Source organism: Poecilia mexicana, unplaced genomic scaffold (genome assembly GCF_051168715.1).
Source record: "Poecilia mexicana isolate PSO_F unplaced genomic scaffold, ASM5116871v1 scaffold_8, whole genome shotgun sequence".
Lineage (NCBI taxonomy): Eukaryota > Metazoa > Chordata > Actinopteri > Cyprinodontiformes > Poeciliidae > Poecilia > Poecilia mexicana.
The window spans coordinates 4,704,628-4,727,676 of NW_028263377.1; the positions used below are offsets into that span (position 1 = coordinate 4,704,628).

At 39.2% G+C, this 23,049-nt stretch overlaps 1 protein-coding gene across 1 annotated transcript; it reads right to left on the bottom strand.

Moving 5' to 3' along the window:
• Window positions 1-1,156: 1,156 nt before the first annotated feature.
• Window positions 1,157-23,049, bottom strand: LOC148157902 (sterile alpha motif domain-containing protein 9-like). Its single transcript, XM_088008057.1, has 4 exons — window positions 21,621-23,049; window positions 20,157-20,811; window positions 6,386-6,668; window positions 1,157-6,262 (listed from the first exon to the last, which is right to left on the bottom strand). Exons 1-4 carry the CDS (start codon window positions 21,665-21,667, stop codon window positions 2,649-2,651), a joined length of 4,599 nt encoding a protein of 1,532 aa, XP_087864183.1. The 5' UTR covers window positions 21,668-23,049; the 3' UTR covers window positions 1,157-2,648.

Here is a 23,049-nt window from a genome sequence, read left to right on the forward strand (position 1 = left end):
TTATTTAGATCAGCTATGTTTTGGCTTTACTTTAGTTCAGTCTTTCTTTGTGTTTGTAGTTATGTTTATTTCTCCTAGTTATTCTTAGTTACTCTTGTTTAATTATTTCTTGTGTGCATAATTCTGTTGAATTTATTTTCTAGTATCCTGTACACTTTCCCTTACCCCCTGTGCCTCTCTCTCACTTCTCCTCTCTCTCTCCTCAGCCTGCCTCTTACTCCCTCCACTCACACCTGCAATCAGTTAGCTCATGAGCTTAGGTCTTTTATATTCCCCAGTATTTAAGCCTCTCATCCTCACTCCCTCCCTGCCTGATCCTTTCGTCTACTCCTCGATCCTCCCTGTTGTCTCCTGTTGCTGGTTTCCTTCTGTGTAGTTTTGGTTTTTGTTCATCTCCTTGTTTCCTCATGGATTTCCCCCTTTTGTCATATGCCCCTTGTCTGTGGCATTTGACAAAATGTAATGTTTATTGTTTGTTTCATAACTGTTGCAATTTTATCATGTAAGGCCCTTTGAACTGCCTTGTTGCTGAAATGTGCCCCACAAATAAACTTGTCATTTTTGTATCGCAGGAGTCACATGATCAACAGCCGGCAATTACTGAAGACGACAGGAAGATGTAGGAGGATGATGGTTTGTGTTTTTGTTTGTTTTGTTTTCTGGACAATGTGCAGCTGGCTCCACCAGAACTCACAGCATCACACACTTCTTAATTTTGTGACATTCCAATGTGTTGAGTTCATAGCTCTTCTGTAAAATCTCTACAATTTACCGTAAACTGCATATGTAGCCGCTCCCAAGCATAAGGGGTTTGTTGGCCCAACATCTAAAAAGACGCTCTTGAGACTAATAGATGATGAACACTAACGCCATGGCTATGCATGACTTATCATGTGAACAAGCTTACTCACATGTGATTTTAATTTTATTTCTTTAATGGAATAAGTGTAATTGCGGAATTATGATTTTTTTTAACATTTGCGGAATACTGACAAATAAGGCATCTGTACTGAAAACACGGTTAATGTGGTCGTCAACATCCTTGGACATTCAGTTGAGGCATCTGGATCACAGCACCAATTTGCAATGGAAAAAATATATATTCAAGCACTGTTATAGTAAAAATCACTCAGTCAGAGACAGATACTCACAAATGTTTGTTTGATGGATTTTTACTTAATCAAGAAGAACAAAGAGTTACAGAGTGTAGGTCAGCAAACTTCTTTTTGCTGCCCTGCAAAAACACTTGGAGGAGATGATTCCTCATCTCACTGACAGTCATCACCTCATGAGCAGGAAATTAACTTATGAACTTAGTTTTCTAAACACTGTAGATGTTACAGTCAGTGATTTTACTTCAAACATCAAATATGCTGTCCGAAACCAGTCTGGAAATAAAATGTCAAAGCAACATAATGTAGGAAAATAACAAAAGAATAATGTAATCATTAAATGTAAAATTATTTGTAATATAATGAGCAAAATGGGTAAATGAATATGAATAGATAAGTATCAAACAATGAATATAAATAATACAAAGATAAATGTAATAATGCAATGAGTAAATATGTAATTGTAAAATGATAAAAATTTTTCCTATGGAAGCAGAAGTGATAGATGTGATTAACAGAACTTGAATCGAAGATCTAAATTCAAAGCTTTCATATGTTGTAACAGAAATACTGTGACAATATTTTTTGTTAAAAAGAATAAAAATACATTTAACTTAAATGTTTACCATATTTTTCAATGATTGTATATATAAAATGTACAATAAACATATCGCTATACAAGACTGGTTCTTTAGAGAAAGGAAAAAAATTATTTAAACATCTCAGACATGCTCAGAAATAACAGAAAGACAGTCATTAAATCTTATATGAATCTGAAGAGAACTATAGGCATTAACTGAGTTATAACATTTGAGAAGTTGAACATCTTCATAAAACAAAAACGAGTTAACATGTTTTCAATCAAGGACTTCAGACATAAAGGTACATAATTAAAACTTAAACTGGAACATTACTAAAACATGCTCTGTGACATGAACTTAACATGATGATAAACAACTCTACACATAAAAAGAAGAGCAGGTTATTCTGAGGCGGCCCAGTGTTCAATGATGCCAATATTTATTCAGCAAGATCCTCAAGACATTTTTCTAGCTCAAGATCATTTTAATTTCTTTGGTCTTCTACAGAAGAGGGGATAAGTAAATGATTTATTGTTGTTTTAAACCACATGTCTGACCTCATATTCAAAGTAACGGGTAATACCTTCACTAATTACTCAACATTCGCTCAGTCAAATATCTTGAAAATTACTTTGATCACACCTGCAAATCATCCTTTTATTTTTTATCTTAACTGAATCCTGTTCAGTTTGGAAATTGCGAAAATAAATATGCTTCCTTGAGAGAATATTTAACCCTTGAGTGTGCGAGGACTGAGGAAAATGATACAAGTGATACGGGTATGGGGTCAGTTGGACCCCATTTGTAAACACAAGGGTTATAGCTAAATCTAAAAAGCCAGAAAGTATCTAATAACTTCTAAATCTTGTCTTCAACATTCTTTCAGCATTAGCCTGGACTCTTAGCTGCTTATCCAGGTTCAGTTTGCAGGTTACAGGTCTTTCTGTACATGTTTCTAGTTTTCGTACTGGATGTCGTATGCAAGGGGTCCGTTGATGGCAAACCCAATGTAGAAAGAAACCTTTTCGGTACTGAAACCACTTCTTATTCCACTGATCCGTGCTGGATGTACTGGGATTTTTTGTTTGCCATAGTTAGCGTAAACCTCCCCCTGTTGAATGGTTCCATTCACTCTGTAAAGCCGGTTTCTTATGGATTCTTTTTTAAATATGTCTCCATCTCTCCAAAGTTGTGCTAAGGCATCTCGATTCATCTTCATCAGAAAACGTTCATCCAGTGAGGGTTTTGAAACCAGCCTCTTCAGTCCCTCTCCTTTACCCAAGTAAAAATAAGCAATGGTGCTCCTCTTTTGAAGTAACTTGGACAAGTACTTATGAGAAGACTGCCGAATTGCAGTTACATATTTTGCTATATCTGTATTTTCTTCTTTGGGCCAGAATAACAACAGAGCCAGAAAATATGGATCTGGGAAAGGATGTCGAAGTCCTACGTCTTGCAGAATGTCTTGAAGAAGAGTACAGAGGTCACTGTATTTCTTTACATGTTTAGAGTTTGCATTCAGGTGGTAAAGATTTATGTTTGACATAATGTAGTTGATTTTTATTTTTGAATGATTTCTCTCATGGATTGTGTTTTGTAGTAAAAACGCATAGCATTGTGTTATCTCTTCAACAGGCTTATCCAAACACTGAAGTATTCCAGAGAAAGTATCTGCTTGACACATCTCCAGAAATCTTCTTCGTTCTTCGATTTCCAATTTCTGGTTGAGGTTGGTTTTGACTTTTTGTTCTTTTCTCCTTTCATCTAATGTGGCAAAGAAAAGATCAACGTATTTTTTATAAAGTTCACTTACTTTTCTATGATTGGTTTTGTCATACTCAGAGTTTTGTTTGATGTAGGCAAAGTAAGAGTCAAGAAAATCAAACCTTTCTTTGATGTCAGGTTTAAGCTTTACAAGAAATGACTCATGTTCTCTGATTATCTCAACATACCTGTTGTTAATGTCTGTGTTTTCTCTGTAAACACTGTTGATTGGGATTGATTTGTTAAGAAAACTTATCAAGTAGTCTTTTTTAGAATGATCGTGTTTTTCAAAGAAAGGTAACCTGCTCAGTATTTCAATGATCAGGAAAGAGATTTCCAGCATGCTGACATGACCGTAAACATTGTACCATTTTCTGGGATAGTCCTCTGATTCATCATCAGCTGTTTCTTCTTCTCTTTCATTCTCAAAATCTGACAGTTCCTGAGCTCTTTGGAAAGCTGTCCAACCATTATTGGCTATTTCAATATTTTTGTGCAAATCTTCAGGGTTGTGTGTGTTCTCCTGCTTTTCTCTTTCAATGTTAGATCTCAGATTGCTTTTGTGGATTTGTCCAATTGTATCAAAGGTGTAGGGATTACTTTTAATGTTCTTAGCTTTCTCTGCCCATATTAAGGCTTCTGGAAAGTCACGCACATTGATGTACAAATATCTTGCCAATGCCTGAGGAATAGATGCACTCATTTCAAATCTGGATGATGCACTCTCAAAGATTTCTTGGACAGTTTGTCTCCCCTCCTGGCTGTGGATTTTTTCTATCAGAGGAGAAAATGGTTCCCTCTCCTCTCCATCTTTCTTTCGCTTTCGTCTTTTTATCAGCATTTGTTGAATAGAAAGCATGAATTTGTGTTTCACAACGCCAGCACTGAAAAACAGATCGCAGTGAAGAATCTCCTTGACGATATCACTGACTTTCAGATTATGACTCCTTTCCAGCTCATCCAGACAGGCAGATGCTATTGCATAATGAAGAATTTGGATTCCTTTGTATCCACCCCAGTCATTCACAGAGTCTATAATGAGGAAGTTTGAATATGGGTTCATTCTGTCCAAAACACTGTCTTCTTCCCAGCGATTCAACTTCATCTGATTCATCTGAAGGAAATTCTCACAGAGTGACAGAGCGATTTCTGACTCTCCAGCATATGTTTTGAGTAAGGCCAGAAAGGAAAAGAGTTGGGCCACTTTGGTGCTAAAGTCAAAATGATCCAGTATGTTACAAGCAAGATTTTCTGTGTAAATTTTGTCAAAATTGTTCTTCATGAACATGAAGCTGTAAAAGTTTTCAGGCTTCTCATGGGTTTCTTGGAGATCTTTGAGTTTCTTTTCAAAGTCCCTCTGTTCTTGTGGCATCAGCTTTGCGGTTATGTACTGGTTTTGGGTTTGGTTGTGCCGTCTGTATTCCTCTTTAGGATTATGTGAACGAACACAATTGAGGATGATAACTTTGCAGTGTTGACCCTCATCCAGATTAAGGTAAAATAAATCTTCAACTGCTTGACCGATGCAGATCACTAGATCAGAAGGGGTTTCTGTTTCTTTTGAGTCATCAATCAGAAGTAAAACTGGTGATGGTTTCTCACTTTCCAGTTTCATCAGATGTCGGATTTGGTTGGCCACCTCAGTTTTTGGCAGCATGTTGTCTTTCAGAATTGCACATCTGAACTTCTTACGGAGCTCCCACATGGCATGCATTGCTAAGGTGGTTCCGCCACATCCTGGGTGATGAAATAGATTCAGCAGGACGCAAGCATTGCTTGAATGTGTCTTCTGTGATCTGATCATTTTCTTCACAGTTTCATGCTTTTCTCTCTTTATAAATGGCTTCTCTATGTCTTTGTCACAGAAGTAGAAGTTCCACCAACTCACTTTGGCTCCTCTGTAGAAGTCCTCCTCAACCTTGATTCTGAACTCCTGAAATTCTGAGCTGCTTTCATTAAAGACATTTTCACACTCATTTGAGGCAAGAACTTTCAGAGCTGTCAGTAGATCTTCATCCTTCTGTTTAAGAACAACAGCACTGGAACCAGAAGAAGGAAGCAGACGTGTACATGACTGAGTAACTGGTCCCAGGCCCATTATGGTCCCATTGATCTCACTCAGAGTTAGTTCATTTATGGACAAATGCTCAATGTCAAAGTCACACTTGTCTTGAATAAGTTCCCTCCATTTCAGATATGTTGCTTGAGACTCACAAATACAGATGATGTTTTTCTCATCTGTGTGTTTGATAAAAGATTTGTAGGTATCAAAGACTGGATCTTTCTCAGTACATACAGGGGAAAGGAGGAGGAATATGATCAGCCATCGGCCATGAAGAAAAACGTCAGGGTTGCAGATAAAGGAAACTAACTGATCAACATCTCTGCAAGATTTCCTCAACCACTCTCTGTACTCCAGTTCTTTGTTTCCTTCAAGGTCATTTCTTCCATTACAGAAGACCCAGCTGGTCTGGAGGTTGAGGTTAAGGTCTTTTTTTACAGCCTCTATTTGTCCCTGAAATTGTACTGGCAGATGCAGGTTAGCCACCCTTGAGTCTCTGTATGAATTACACAGTCCGCCTGAAGTGAGTGAGTTTGGGTCAAAGTCCAAGACACAAAACAGTTTCAGCTTACTAAGAAAGTTGAGGTACTGAATTTGTTCTTGTCTGCTTTTGTTTACAACAATAACAAATCTGGCATAACTGTCTAGTGAATTTCCACCACAAGTTAATAACATCTTTAGTTTCTCTCCTTGGTTAGCTTCTGTCTTCTTATAATTTCTGGAAAGACACTGCTCTGGTTGACCTGAAAAACAAAGTGAAAAGTGATTCATAGATAATGCAAAAGGCCATACAAATACATCTTTAAATTTTGTTTAGAAAACGTGTACAAGGCTTATGTACGGTAAGTTGCCCATAAATTACCTACCTGTGTTTCTTTCTAGCTGAAGAGCGAGTTGATGCTGCCCAATCTCTTTCAGAATATGTATTGTAACACGTAAAGCCTCCTGAGTCCCATAATGGCTGGTCAATAATTGGGCAGTGTCTACTCTGTCTTTGTTCTCAAGAGCCCCTAGTGGAATAGAGTTATTCTCATCGGTTTTGTATTCTAATAGATGAAATTGAAATTTTTTAAAGTCCTCCCCCCTTAGGTTTTCCAAGAAGTTATTGATCATCACAGCACTCTTTGATGACTCTGGCTGGAGTTTCACCTGGATGGAAAGAAAGAGTCACCATAAGTTGACTAAAATGTGACAAAATCTTGTACACAGCTATGTTTAAAATTATGAACCAGATCAATCAATCAATCAATCAATCAATCAATCACTTTATTTTGGTAAATTTTCCACATTAAACACAGAAAAGAACAAACAAACAAAAAAAAAAACAATAAAGAAACCCATAATTTACCAAAAAAGCAATAGGCTGAAGCCAAGCTTATTCTTGCCTACCCTATTTTATACCCAACACCCTACCAAGATATCTTCACAATGCATATATAAATCTACATAACAGCGTAATATGTTATTTTACATTTTAGAGCTCTTTTAAAGCTCACCAAGAAAAGACATAACTTAAAATCATCATTCAATTCACTCCACATTTTCACACCAATAACTGAAACACATCTAGACTTTATCTGGCTCTTCTCTTTTGCACATTCAAATATAAACAAACCTCGCAAATTATATTTATTCTCTCTCAATTTAAATAATTTCTGAATACCAGAAGGAAGACTTTTGTTCAATCCTTTATACATTATTTCCAGTATTTGTATATAAATTTTATACAGATATTTTTATATAATATCTTTAAATTTTAATGCTTTACTTTGAATGAAGTTTATCAGTTGGTTCACAGTATCCCACCTGATTAACAAGCCTTATAGCTTATTTTTGCAACTTAACTAATATATCAATATTTGTTTTACTTGCATTTCCCCAGATTTCTGAACAATAATACAAATAAGGCATAACCAAAGAGGAATATATAATATGCAAACCTTTAACATTTACTAAATCTTTTATTTTAAACAATATTCCAATAGTTTTTACAACTTTATTTCTAATATATTCTATGTGAGACTTCCAACTAAGTTTATTGTCTGTAATAATCATTTTTGCTAAAAAATAAATTCATACATGGCAAATAACTTCCAAATAGGTATAGTAGAGTAATAGTCAAGATTTTGTGTCGGTTCTCATTCCTTGATGGTAAGAGAAATAAGTAGCTTGTTCTTTCAATTTTAGCACCAAATTGTACAAAACATATAACACCATATGCATCCAGGAGCCCACATGTAGATGAAACAACACATAATACACACAACACATTTATCCCATTTTAGCATTAGTTTTATTTTACAGTCTTTCAAGCTGTAGATTAAAATTTTAATTTAGTTTGTGAATAATGCCTTGCAGCCTATCTTTCCAGGATTTATGCATCTGTAGATTGTAATGTCTGTTATTCTACCTGGGACTAAACCCATGCAACCTTGTTGATGTAAGATGCAAAGTCAAAAACCTCTGGGGCTCATCAAGATGCACACAACAAAAGCAGAGAGCACTCCCTCCACCAGATCTCTGATTCACTCGACAACTGCAGAGTCATCTGAGTATTTCTGTAGATGACAGGAGTCTGACTTGTGCTGGAAGTCTGAAGTGTGCAGAGTGAAAAGGAATGATGAGAGTACAGAGCCCTGTTGTGCTCTTGTGTTACTGACCACCTGACTAGACCCTCTGCTTGTGAGGCTGTCATAGATCCAGGTGATGGTGGAGGCGTCCACCTATGTCTTCTGGAGTTTCTGACAAAGCAGATCAGGCTGAATTATATTAAATGCACTGATGAAATCAAAGGAGATGATCCTCACAGAGCTGCCTGCTTAGTCCAGATGACAGTAGATTTGTTGAAGGAGGTGTATGATGGCATCTTCAACTCCAAGGTGATAATCAAACTGCAGAGGGTCCTGATATGTGCTTGCTTACTCAGGTGGTCTAACACTAGTCTCTCCAGGCACTGCTCACACCCATTCCCTTTCTCTGTGCTACGCTACAGCTCCTCCAGTAGTCAGTAGAGCCTACCATGAATCCTAAGGCTAGCTAGCATGGACACTGATGGTGGAGCCAAACTGCCAAAATCATTTCTCATTGTTATAGCTGTGTGATGAAAGTAGGGCTGTTGTAAACGAATATTTTAGTAATCGAGTAATCTATCGATTATTCTTACGATTAATCGAGTAATCGGATAAAAAAAATTATAAAATGAAATATTGGTAAATCTGGCATAATACCGGTGTTACTATCAGATATCAATATCAGTCCAATTTTTCATATTTGAGCATCCCTAACAGTTGCTTTTTTGTAGTTTAGAAAACTAACCTGTAACAATAATAGCTCACTTTCTAAGTTAACCAGAAGAAAAGTTATAGAAAAATCTGAAATTATATTGAATTTAATAACAAAGAGGCAGGCTCACAAATATGCTTATAAAAAATGTCTACAATCCAGCTTTTAGTTTATGTATTCATCTTCAGTGAGTTTAATAGATTAATTAAACTCACCTTGCCACCTAACCTGTCACGCTTTGGGTTTGAAAATACGGGAAATGCCGCCTGGAGTGGGAGGAGAGGGCGAATGAACGAACGTAAGATGGGGTGGAGGGGAGGAAATAGACCAGCGGACTGACGAACCGTTAGACCGGGGGCGAACACGGGGGGAAGCAATACGGGATATTTACGACACCTTCACTGGTCACACTCAGAAACTCATCTACCAGCCATGTACGATGCGCTCCGCCACCCGTTTCTTCAGACCGGGATATGAAATTTATTGTGCGGTTCGTCGGTAAAGCTACATTTACACGGTAAGCATCAGCTACTCAGCCGCCCGCCCTGTTCAGGCTATCCGCTCACCTCAGCGCTCTTCCCGCCGTTCGCTTTCAACCAGCAGCCCCGGAGGAGAAATGCTGCCGTACTCCAGGCATCCCCCAGTCATTTTAAGGATGCTTATTGGTTCCCCAAAAACGATAAAAAGTCGGGCATTATCATCAATCAATAAAATCCCCACGGGTCAATCTTGAAGATTGGACTTTATGCCGCTGAGACTTAGCTTTTGTCAACAACTCAGAGGCGGAAGTGAGAGCTCCGCGCAACGCAAATGAAGTCCCGGCCGGAACACGGTGCGCTAACTAATAAAACATAAATTAACGAAGCTTCGAGGCAGGTAAATTTTCCTCGAGGAATTTTAGTAATCGAGGTACTCGAATCATTCGAGGAATCGTTTCAGCCCTAGATGAAAGTCCCATCATTTTGTTCTCAGCCTCACGTTGCCCACACCTTCTTGTCACAACCTCATGTGTGAACTTTTTGCCAACTTTGTTATATATTTGACTCATTTAAAGACAAAAAGGAGTTGGATGGATTATTCAGATGAACTTTAATGAATAAAAAGGATGAACGACTCATACATAATATTGATATACGTCAGAGTGTTGGAACTCAGCTAACATCCTGAGTTCCGAAAATACCTCTTTCTGGGAAAAACCCTCAAAATGTTCTTCTTCGTCTAACTTCTAGTTCTTCTAGTTCTAAAGCATCATGGGATATATAAAAGGTCCACAGATAATCCATTTGAACCAGATACTATCAAATGCTAACTAAATATGAAATAACAATTCCAACTCAAATGGTTACTTATATTAAATTATAATATCCCAATAATAAGCCATAAACAAATCCCGGTTAAACCCAAAACAAATTCTCAACAAACCTATTGTGATTGGTCTGAACTAGATCTGTTTATTTACAGCACTACTCTACTTCTATGAGCTGCTGTTCTGACTAAGTGTGCAACATAGGACGGATTGAAGCTTGCGATCCATATTACCTTGCAATCTGTTTAACCCACAGGCAAAAAAATGATCCTAACTGGACCTCTGAAATCGAAGATGATGTGATTGATCAATGCTACAAGCACAAGGGAGTCGTTCACATCTATGCTGATAGGAACTCTCCTAGTGGTGATGTGTATATGAAGCAATCCTCAATACCTGCAGCAATGGAAACAGTAAATGCACTTCATGGACGCTGGTTTGCAGTGTCCATGAAGGGACCATATACAGTCCCAACTAAATCATGGGGGTGTCAGCATTATGTTGTGGGGTTGTTTTGCTGCAGGAGGGATTGGTAAACTAGATGGCATTATGAGGAAAGAAGATCATGCAGAAAAATTTAAACATGTCAAGACATCAGCCAGGAAGTTAAAGCTTGGGTGCAAATTGGTCTTCCCAATGAACAATAACCCAAAACATACAGCCAAACTGGTTACAAAGTGGCCTAAGAACAACAAACATTTTGGTGTGGTCTGATCTCAATTCTATTGAGAATTTATGTGCAAAACTGAAAAGACGTGTTCAAGCATGGCAACCTACAAACATGGTTCAGTTCCCCCAGTTCTGTCAGCAGGAATGGGCCAAAATTCCAATATTGTGAGAAACTTGTGGAAGGATATCCAAAATGTGTGACCCAAGTCATCACGGGTGCCGCCAGGAATCGTGGGCCCCCTGACAAAAACTTAGATTGGGCCCCCTGTGCAGCTGCTGTTACAATTTTTTGAGTCTGTCTGACCCATAAAAAGCATCACAATTTTAAAGGCTTGCATCTGCCTTTCTTTCTTTGGTCCAATACTGATAATTAGCACAATATTTATTGCTCATGAATTTAACATCCAACAGTCCACATACAGTATGCAAGTAGATTGCTTAATTTTTTCCATTAGTTTTAGATACTGAAATGTCTCTCCTCCATGAGTAACAATCAAAACAAACGTGCAAACTACACATAAAGCAATCCAGACTTCTAACAATGTTATGTAGTTGCATTTTGTTCAAGCTGCAGTATGTAACTTTAATAAAAAATGTTTTCTCCATATTTGTTAAAGTTGTCACCATGTCGTGACAGTTTATGAGACAGATAATCTGTGAAAACAATCAATCTCCTCCATCTCCTTACTGAATTACTATTACTGGTTAAAGCAGTGTTTCTCAACATTTTTTGGGCCAGCGCCCCCCTAGCCTTTGTCCAGGTCCTTACCGCCCCCCACCAAAGAATTTGAAGGCTACTTTGTACTGACTATTATTTATTATTAAAGTTACTATCACTATTGTAAATCTTTTGATTTTTATGCTTGTTTCTGTATTTATCATCAAAAATAATTTCCCAGAGAACAAAAAAGCCATGGGAATAGAAATTATTTTCACAGGTGTTTACAAAAAATGCAATGAATGGACATTCAATTTAAAACCAGTAGGCCTAACGGCAGCCAATCAGAGTGGAAAAAATATTCTTGTTCTGTGCCATTTTCTAGTTAAATATTCCACAAAATGAGCAGATAAGATGTACAACATGCCAGTTTAAACTTTGAACTATTTACAAAAAGACTGAACTCTGCAACATTAAAACATGGATAGAACTGTAACTACATTAATCATAGCTCTTCTTCTCTTCAGTGTTTCTGTTGGTTTCTGGTGGTGCAGCTCTGTGCTGCCTTCAGAAGAATGGGACATCAGAGTATCATCCATAAAATTTCACCCACATGGCACGCTCACCATCATTAATCTTCACTCATCACCTGCTGCGCCGCCTAATCGTCATGTGTTTCACATCATGTATTCATTTTTCCCTGTTCAGCATCGGATTCTCTGTTTTTATGCCATAATTCACATCTAGTTTGTCGCTCCGTTTTATGTCCCGCTTCTCCTGTTTCAGAGTTTTGGGCAATGTGCACGTCGTTTTTTGTTTTTTTAACCCCCTACGGTGCGAAGCGTTCAGGAAACATATCGATGGGGAAAAGGCAGACTGACATAAACCTTTTAAAACAACTGAAACATTTTCGGTATTCTGATTATTGAAATTCAAAAGTGCTGTGGTTCCGTTGTTCTATCACACCCGACCCGTTTCACACCGGACCACTTACAGTGCCGGTGTTATCGCTATAAAATGAACGCTCTCTATGGTGGTGTCACCATGGAGGGATTTCTTTATTTAAATGGGTTCATTTTTCAGAGGGATACAAAGTGAGGGTATCGTGATTTTAGTAATTACATGTTTATAAGAGCAATTTTCTGTTGTCCTTCCATGGAAGCGGGCAGCATCCAGATGGAAATAAAACACTTTTTAATATAAGTTGCTGCTTTGACATGATCACAGAACTGCCAAAACATTTGTACAAAAATACCAGACAAAGTGAATCACAGCAACGTCATCAGCCGGCGAGATGCTGAACTGATGCGGTGAAGCTACCAGTAGCAGGAGAGGAGCAGCGCCAAGAAGCTACAAATACTGAAGAGAAGAAGAGCTGCCATCGATACAGTTGTAGCCAAGCATGTTTTAATGTTACGAAATACAGTTTTACCAAGTTGCTCAAAGTCTAAACTGGTATTGTTGTGCATTTAATGTATAAAGTTTACCTTCGACCAAACGGCCCCCAAAGGAATCCCACCGCCCCCCATTTGTAAAACTTTCCGCCAGCGCTCCCTGCCGTCCTCTGAATGCCCCCCGGGGGGCGGTACCGCCCACGTTGAGAGTAGGTTGAAGTAATGCACCGTTCTGACCAAAACAACCAATCAGAACCAGGAGGAGGGTCTTAGCACTGTCAATCAACCTCATTCACTCACTGCTAAATGTGCTAATGGGGGAGAAACAACTTATCATTACAAGAAACTGTTTATCTGCCGTCATTGGTAGCTATGCTAACTAAACTGAGCATTTACAGCTCTGTGCTATGCTAGCTGCAGCATGGCACAAATCGAGGGGGATGAAGGATGAGCAGCGCCACATGAGATTGTGATTGACAGCACTAAAACTCTCCTGCCACCAGTGGTGGGAAGTAACGAAGTACAAGTACTTCGTTACTGTACTTAAGTACAGTTTTGGTGTATCTGTACTTTACTTAAGTAGATTTAATAATGGATACTTTCTACTTTTACTCCACTACATTTTACAGTAAGTATCTGTACTTTCTACTTCACTACATTTCTACAAAACCGTCGCGTTACTCGTTACATCCACGTCGCATTGAGCTTTTCTTCCGTTAAAATGTGAAGTTCAGGGTCTTAAGGTGGCGCCGTAAAATCCAAGCAATAACGTGACTTAGTGTCTGTTGTCACCCATCGCCTCCACCTTTACTCGCACGCGGAGCTCCAGACATGCGCAATGGTGGATATCCGTCTAATCGTCAGTAATATAATAGCGCTGCATAAACCATAAGATATGGTGACATGTAAAACCAGCAGCGCTTCGCTTTCACAGACGGGACTTCGTCCAACTTTTAGCGTCACTTCGAAGGAAAGCTTAAAGAAAGGTAAGATCTGTGGACGTGATGCTAGCAAAGCTAGCTGTACTGACTGAGACACATGTTGCATCTGCGATGAAAAAAAGTTGTCACTCATGCCATTGTGTGTTGACTGAGGTGTCGCATATATGGGACAACGCTGTGACCAAAGTGCAATATAGTAATATGACATTCAGGAACGATCCGATTCTTCTGGACGGATCTTTACTAAGTCCTAAGGACTGAAGCCTCACTGAGAGCCGTTCTTTGTTCTTGTGTACACTGCAGTAGCTAACACATACACACGTTTATTTAATCGCCGAATAAGTAAAAGTTGAACGAACACAGATCATGCTCATTGATTGATTTAGTCTCCTGTCATGGTAGCAAACATCGCAGTGGGAGGGAGGGTGAGAACAGTCAAGGTGCTCCTTCTGCTTGGTTACGTGTTGCGCCGTTGGACAGTGTTCATAGTTGAACATTATTTACCGTTAATTGCGATGTTTCAGTTGTGGTTTCTGACATGGGCAATATGGGCAACCGCCCAGGGCGTTATTTTTATAGGGATGGCAGGAGACCTCTGTGGATTGTAGCACAGCTATGAAAGCAAAACAGAATGAAATGAGTTTTAATTGATACTGGTTAAATAAATTTCAGCTATTTAACATCTAGGTGTTTTTATGGGAATGTGGATCTTTCAGATCAATCTGAGAACCAATTTTGATAGGTAAACTTAATTTTATTGTGTCATGTAGCTCAGGGCACTGGTCTTGGTCTCGGGTTCGGTGGTCTTGACTACAACTCTGCTACGTGGCTCCTTGGTTGCATGTTCTCCCTCACCCACCTTCTTTCCATCCCCTTTCTGTTGGATTTCTTTCTAAATAAATGTCACTAATGAAGTTCATGCTATGTTAGGACAGGAGACGAGATGTTTCCATCCCTGAAATTATTTTTCATAGAATCACATATCTAAGTCTAAACTGTTACAGAGAATAAACACAATAAGAACATGTTTAATCTGTGGCATTGTTCATTAAAATGGCATATTTCTTATGTATTAAAATTAAATACGATCGGTTCACTTAATGATATTAGCGATTAGGTTATGTATTCAGCAAGTACTTTTACTTTTAATACTTAAGTATTTTTAAAAGCCAGTACTTTTTTACTCTTACTTAAGTAAAATGTTAATGTGGTACTTTGACTTTTACTTGAGTACATTTTTGAGTACTTTCTCCACCACTGCCTGCCACTCACTGGTTGTTTCTAGCACTGGGAGAAAGCAGAGGAAATAGATTTTTCACAGATTACCTCTCATACCATACTGTCACAACCAGGGGTGAAAGTAAGGGGGTACGGCAGGGTACTGTGTACCGCTAAAAGATTTAGCGGGGGTACGCAATACCTGCAAGAGAGGAGCAGCTGTCTGCTATAAAGAATCAATGGGTTCACTGTGCAGCTGTGAGTGCACCACTAATCAGCCGTGACTGATTAGTTTTTCAAGAACAATCTAAAACACAACTTAATCAGTTAATAAATAGCTTTTTTTTGTTTGTTTGTTTTTTTGTTTCAACAAGGTGTTGCGCAATTCTGCGCGTTTTGGTTCCATTACCAAAATAACTAGCAGAGCAGGAGTTTAAAATTAACTAATCAACCACCGTTGTGTTCATGAGATGCTTATTAATAATTGCAAAATAAATATCAAGCCTGAAAACTTGATATCGTAATGGACTACATGTTTTAAACGTAATCTGTGCTCGGCTCGAGAAGCGACTGGTTGCCACCGCAATGGGTGTGCTTAAATGACAGAGACGGAGAGTAAAAAGGCGCAAGTGGTTTTGAGTTGATCACCTGTTCGGGTTGTTTTACCTTTGCTGTGGCACATCACAGCCGGTGTAGTTTCTGAACGTTCAATAAACGACAAACTTAGACTAATTACCTCGTTATTTGTGACTATACGTCATTCACAACAAACATCAAACACGGTAAATATGTTTCATTAAGTATTTAACAAACAAATGGCTTCTACCACGATAATTATGTGAAATTAAATTGTCTAATTTAAAAATAATAGTTGTATTGCTCTCTGGCATCTTGCTTTGAGCTCAGAGTCTGAGAGGCTTTTCCTCTATCAAAAACGTTTTTGCCTCTTATTTAGTGGAAAAATAAGAGGTTGATGAGACTTTCTTCAAAGTGACAACCTTTTTCAACCTTTATAGCTCCACTGTTGAAAATGAGGCTCTAACATTCACAAATGACAGTGAAATAAAATCCAGTCCAACATCTGGTTTGAGGTGATTCCTCTGGAACCTGTTGGAGGAAAAACATCCCAACTTCAGAAGATGTGCTTTTAACTTATCAGTTCTCTGTGGTTCCTATCAGTATGAGAGTCAGGGTGAGGAGACGCAGTGGAAGCTGCAGGATCTTCAGAACAAACAAGTCGTGATGCTGGGCTACTGGTTATCCCTCTGTCTGGACACAGAACCAATAGAACCAGTTTAATAGCTAAAATGAATGGTTATATGCCAGACATGGAAAACTGGGATGCACTCCATGCCATGATGTTCAGAATTTAGCTCTCATGGCATCTCAAGGTGTCAACATTGCAGCAAGTTAGCTGAGGGAAATACAGCTTTATTGTGTAGCAATTCAAGAGCTACCAGCTTTTATCGCTTCGCAAAAAAATTAATCAGCACAGAAACTCCAAAGCACACAAAAATTTAAAACTACTTTCACTCCTGGTCACAACATAATGACAACATAATGACAATTTAAAAAAAATATATGTGAATTTTTTTTTTTTTTTAATAAAAGTGACATACTGCAGCTTTAATTTCACTCAGAAGAGAACAGGTCAGGAGCGACGTGGGTTATAACTGCTGCTGACTGACTCCTCTGTTAAGTGGTACAAGGGAAGAAAACAAGTTAAATCTTGGTCATTTTTTCCTTAATTCATTAAATGCTAGTAAAATTGAGGCAAACAGTAGTTTGTAGCTAAGCTAATTATGCTAAATGGTTGATAATCTCACACAGTCTTCCCACCTCTCTTGGAGAAAAACTGGGTTATAAAGTAACACTCTTGCCTTTCTCTCTCTCTCTCTTGTTTTTGAAAACCTGATTTTATAACTTTTCTTAGCATAGTAGCTGGCACAGTCGCTTCTACTGACTGTAGCTGCATACGTCACTGTTAAGCGCTCCAAGCAGGAACGAACCATTTCATGCAGATCCAGGGAGGTTCAGAGCAAAAACGGATGTGTGTTTTTTGGTCTGGGAGTGGGAACATTAAATTTTTACTGCTAAAAACAATCTTTGAAAATATAATATGATTATATTTGACAGAACCTCAATTTTGTTTTTATTTCTATGAACAAAATATAAATAATTCAATTGTGGAGGGCCCCCTGCTGGTAAGGGCCCCTAGAATAGTCATCACTTTTCACCCCTTTACCGCACCCCTGTAAGTCATACAGCTTACGACTAATGGTACCAAGTTTGTTTCAACTTTTGACTTTGAAGAAAGTAATAAAAATTGTCTTTAAAATTTTTTTCTGTCATTATGGTTTGTAAAATCCCAATTGAGCTAAAACAACAAAAGTGTATTCAGATAGTTTGGGGGGAAAGCAGGGGATGAGGGGAGGTATTTTTATATGGTGTATGTAAACTTCTGCTTTCAATGGTATTTCTTTCACTTCCTCTTTCCATTACTACCCATTTGTCTTCTGTTGTAATGCTTCTGTTCTCCACCTGCTTCTGATTTTGTCAGTTTTTTTATTTTTGGTTGAATAAACTCTTGACTTCATTCCAACTCCAGACTGTATTTTGATCTAACCACAAAACCACACCTCATCAGTCTTGACTCCAGATGAGTTTAACTGCTTATTTTGGGGGGTGGGGCAAAATGAATACATAGCAATAATAACCTCTGACTATGATCTTGATGATGTTACACTTCAAGAAAGGTTGAAGAAAGAAATGAATGTGTACAATAAAAGGGTTGCATTGGGAGCCTTATCTGTGGAGGAGTTTGGAAACGCTGAGAGTGTCATCATCTGCTACTGTCAAAGAAAGCGATATCCAGCGGAAATTATAAGTTTACAGAAACATGAGTGTGTGAAGAAAACAAGCCAGCTCTATAAGCTTAATCCTATTCTCGAAGGTGGTGTACTAAGAGTTGGTGAAGGCTAAGCAAAGCAGCTATGCATACTGAAGCTAAATATCCAGCCATATTGGCTAAAGACCTTCACATCTCTGAAGTGTGGATTGTTTTGGACCCTTTGAAATAAAACTTGGCAGGAGCCTGTTAAAACGATAGAGTCATCTTTACCTGCATGGCAATAAGAGCAGATCACCTGGAGATGTTGTATTCACTGGATACAGATTCCTTCATCAATGGTCTCCGAAGATTTATTGCCAGACGTGGTCAAGTGCTGGAGCTACGTTCAGACAATGGAACCAGCTTTATAGAAAGTCTTATTAAGTCTGTTCTGAAAGTGTTAAATTCTGTTCTGAGAACACAGTCTTGGTAAGGAAAGTCTTCACAGTTTTCTGCAAAGTTGAGGCCATCATAAACAGTCGACCTATAACCAAAGCCTCTACTGATGCCCACGGCCTGGAAGCACTAACTCCAAATCATCTTCTGTGAAAGACCATGCCTTCACTGCCACCAGGAGGATTTTCCAAGAGTGATATCTACGCTCGGTGAAGATGGAGACAAGTGTAATATATGGCGGATCTCTTCTGGAAGCGTTGGTTAAAGGAATACTTGTCTCAACTACAAGAGCAGCAGAAGTGGCAAAGGACAAGACGGAACTTTCTTCCAGGAGATGTTGTCCTCATCGTGGACGACTCTGCTCCACGCAACTCTTGGTCAATGGGTAGAGTTGTGAACATTGTTCCAGATAAAGGGGGACTGGTGCGGTCAGTTCGCATCTAGCCAAAGATGAACTACCTGGACAGACCCATTACCAAGTTGTGCCTGCTTCAGGAGGCGGAGACACCATGAACATTTAACAACTTTTTTCTCTCCTTTCTCATTACCAGTGACTTCCTTTTCTCTAGTTGATTGCTTATTCTAAAAGATAGATTTAAATAAATTTCATATGGAGCAATTCATGATTATTTGTTTCTTAGGATTGTCTCTTACATGTTAACATTTCAGATAATTATCTTTGTAATAATCAGGGGCCGGAATGTAAGAGCCATATGAATGACATGAATGATTATTGAGGTGACAGGAGCACACGGCTTTGACACTTGGGTGGTGGGTGTGTCGAGGTGGGCGTGACTGTCACTAAAGGTATGAATGGGAGCCATACTGGCGTGCTGGCTTTGTATGTTTGAGGAAGCGGGTGCACCGGGGTGGTCATAATTTCTGTTGACCGTGTTATAATGCCGTTTATTGTTGGCACTATTGTATGGTTTGGCCTGGTCAGTCGGTGTCAATCTGTGTAAGATCTGAAGTAAGACAATCAAAGAGGAATAAATTGATGATTTCAAAACAAAGAAGCGGCCTGGAGTTACTCGAAGCACGCGTCAAACAGTTTGAATTTCCCCGAGTTATCCCAGTGCGGCCCTCATACGTCATTAGTTTGCTGCACATCTAAGCACCTTTTTTCCCAAAAAAAGTTACTCAATGTAACAAGTTCTACATACTTTTGAACATAAGCAACAACATCAGTAGCCTACAGGCTATTAGTCAACAAGCTTAACCCTTGTGTCCAGAAAATGGGGTCCAACTGACCACACACGTAAAACTTGTATCATTTTCCACAGTCCTCTACGTTTGCCTCAGTCCTCGCACACACAAGGGCTAAGGTGGTGTATTGGTATTAGCTAGTCATCTTTTAGCTAACATTACCTGCATCCAACACCTTTGCTCAACCCAGTCAGTTAGTTTGGGGGGAAAACTGTGCAAAGTTCTTTGCGTTTTGCTGGTTTGCTGCCATGATTCTAACACACACCTGACTAGCTCTGCACAGCAGCAGAAGGTCTCCTTCGCTCCCACACAGGTGTAAACCCAGCGTTCATGTTGCGTTTAGAGGCGGCTTGGAAAAACAGGTCACGACGTGTTAACGATTAAACCGTTTTAATGGCTGAAAAAAGTGACAGAAGGAAGTGCGGAAGCCCCTACTGTATCAAATTGATATAGGAATAACAGAGTTGGGCACTCTGGAGTAAAAACAACAAACAGCTTCCAGTCCAGGGGGAGCACAGCTGACCCCATGGGCGGGTAATGTCCCTCAATGTCCGCCCTTGCCGCCGGGCCTGCACCTCATCACACCTTACACTGTGTGTGAGCTAGTATTTTATGCATGTTGGTTGCATGCTAAGTTTAGCAGAGAATAACTGGAAAGAAATTATTTGTAACTTTACCTCTGCAGCTTTGTGTGTCGCTCCCAAAGCTTCTCGTTTTGTTGTCTGCACTTCACTTTGTGTTGAAGTTTTTTCAGACGGAGGTTCTGATTCAGTTTTCTTCTTTGACTTTGGTTGTGTATTGTCTAGAGTTTGAGGCAGGCTAACATCATCTCCTTCTCTCTGGCTCGTTATTGGCTCAAGGCTTGGTTCTGGTCTGTCATTCAGCTTTTTCAGTTCTGCTATAATCTTCACAGCAGGACCACTTTTTATGTCTAAATCCAGAAAGTCCTGCTTCTTGAAGCAGACCAGACAATCCCCAGAAACATCTTCCTCCAGAAGTTGTTCTACGTATTTTGGGTAAAGTTTTACATGTTGCAGGAACCACTGGCTCACCTGCTCCTTGGTCCAGGTGTTTACATATGCAGGATATTCTGACTTATGACCTGATCCTTTAGTCAGACTTTCCACATAACAAGAGATCTTCACAGCAGGACCATGTTTGATCCCTAAATCCACAATGTCTGTCTTTTCAAAGGAGACTAAAAATTCCCCTGAAACTTCTTCTTTAATGAATTTATCAGCACAACTCTGAGAAACTTTGACTTCAGTTATAAGCCAACGATGAACATCTTCCTGGCTCCAGGCCTCAATTTCTGATTGGCTCATTTTGAACCTGAAAAGAAATTTATGACAGTTTGTAAGACAAAACAGATATTCAAATGTGCAAGGAACAAAAAAAGAGGAAACACTGGGGTTCTACACTGCAGCACTGTTTTATATATATATGTATATATATATATATATATATATATATATATATATTTTTTTTTTTTTTTTTTGTTAATCCACAGTATTCAGCCACGGCCCTAACTCCTCCCAAACTCCAGCGGACTGATTACTGACCAGCTCTCCATCTCATGGGTCCGAAAAGCCTCTAATTCCAGAATATTACCGCAAATAAGAATGTAGAGAACTTTTGTTTAGGCTGGGAGCGAGAAAGATTCGTCTAAGCTCTAACTACCTTCATCCAGACGTTACGACCCGCTTCAGTCTATGATTCAGTCATCGGAGTAGCCCTGCCAGTGTCCGAGCTCATAAACCACATCTGTTCACGGCAGCTCTTTCTCTGATTATTAACGTGCACTTGTTATAGCTTAGATAATTTTAGCAACTAGGAATAAGTCCCAGGGTTATTATTTATCTGAACTAAAGAACATACGAAGCCACCCTAATTTACTAGGACCATCAACATTGATTTCACATTAATCAGAAGAATTAAATCTAGTTGACTCAATTAACTGTTCACAACATCAAATTAGACTTTAGTATTTTATTAGCAAGCTTTAGCAAGGGAAAAAGACATACAGCATTTCAATAAAAATTAAGAAATTAATACTTTTAAGAATTTTTAGAAATTACTCCTACTTCTAACCCTACACTGTGTCCTGATCTAAATAGAGGCTTTGGGGGAGGCAGTATTACTTGAACCCAGATGCAGAGACGATCTTGGCAGCAGAGAACTTTAACATCCATGGATGGAGTCCTGTCTTTGTCTTGGCAGAATCCTTTTAGAATAGATCCAAAGTTGAACTGGTGAGAATCCTCAATGAACTCAGTTCTTTATCCAAATACGATCTTTGTCTATTCCCCATGTCCACTGCAGCATCGTTGGAATCTTTTTGGGTTGAGTGTGGGGCCGCAGTCGAATCAGAATCCCGGGTTGTGGGTAAATGGATCTTGTTCCTTCCTTGTGCAGCGAGTAGTCGTCCCGGGGTATCATCACGCAGCCCTCTGTTGATTCTGCATCTCCATGTGCTCGACTCGAACGCTGCGGGACAAAGAACCTAGAACCTTCTGTCTGGTGTCTTTTTATCTTCTCGGTAACCGCTCAACTCTTTCATTTCTGCTTTTTCCGTCTCGTACGTGTCAACGACCCATGGCCCACACAACTTTCCTCACGTCAACTGTTCCTTGGTTAATCTCAAGCTGCAGATTAACTTTTTTCTTCTGAGCTGTACTCTCGGTTCTCTGTCTGCCTTCTGCACCCGTTTCCTCCGTGCAGCTTAAACAGTTTCACTTCCTGTTTCTTTCGTACTGACTGCTCTCTCACTCCCTCAGTTCAATCTGGAAAGACTCAGACGAGAACAAGAAACAATTAAAAGATTTAATGACAGCAATGAATAACAGTTCTTTGGCGCTCGGGCCCCGGCAGCTGATTTGAGCTGAGATTTGATGTGAACTCGATGAACATCCCGATAACTGATTAGGGATGCTCTCCCCCGGGGCCCGACACTGGTGGTGGTGGTCAGGAAGGGTTCCATCCTGGAGAACCGAAGGATGAGGGTGGAGATGGGGAGGTGGTGGGTTGAACGCAGCTGGGAAGCGTCTGACGGTTTGGGTGTGGATCCTCTTATGAAGAGCCTGATTGCTGATTGAACGTGCAGGGTGAGGTCCAGGCTGAGGACGGGGATGAGCATGACGTCAATGGGTGAACGGAGGGGGCGGAGTCTTCCAGCTTGAACCTCTGCTAAAGCTCCATTTCTATTTATGGTTCTATTTATGACACTGTGACATTTCATTGACTTTGTAATCTACATTAACTTCTCATTCCTTTAACTATAATCTTTAACCAGAATCATAGAAAATTATAAAATAAAATCAAACCATTGTATCTCAATGAAAAGGATTACATATTTCTTTATCATAATTAATTCATAATAACTTCGTATTACAGCAAAACAAGAATCATCTGTAATCATAATACAAGATTACTTTATTTCTTTCAGGCTGTTGTGATCCATTTTCTGTGTGCTCCGGTAAGATCTCAACCAGTTCCAACCAGGTTTCACGACACTCCCTCCTTGAGATCGATCAGAGCATTTGCAGAAAACGCAGAGGTCAATCAAAGGAA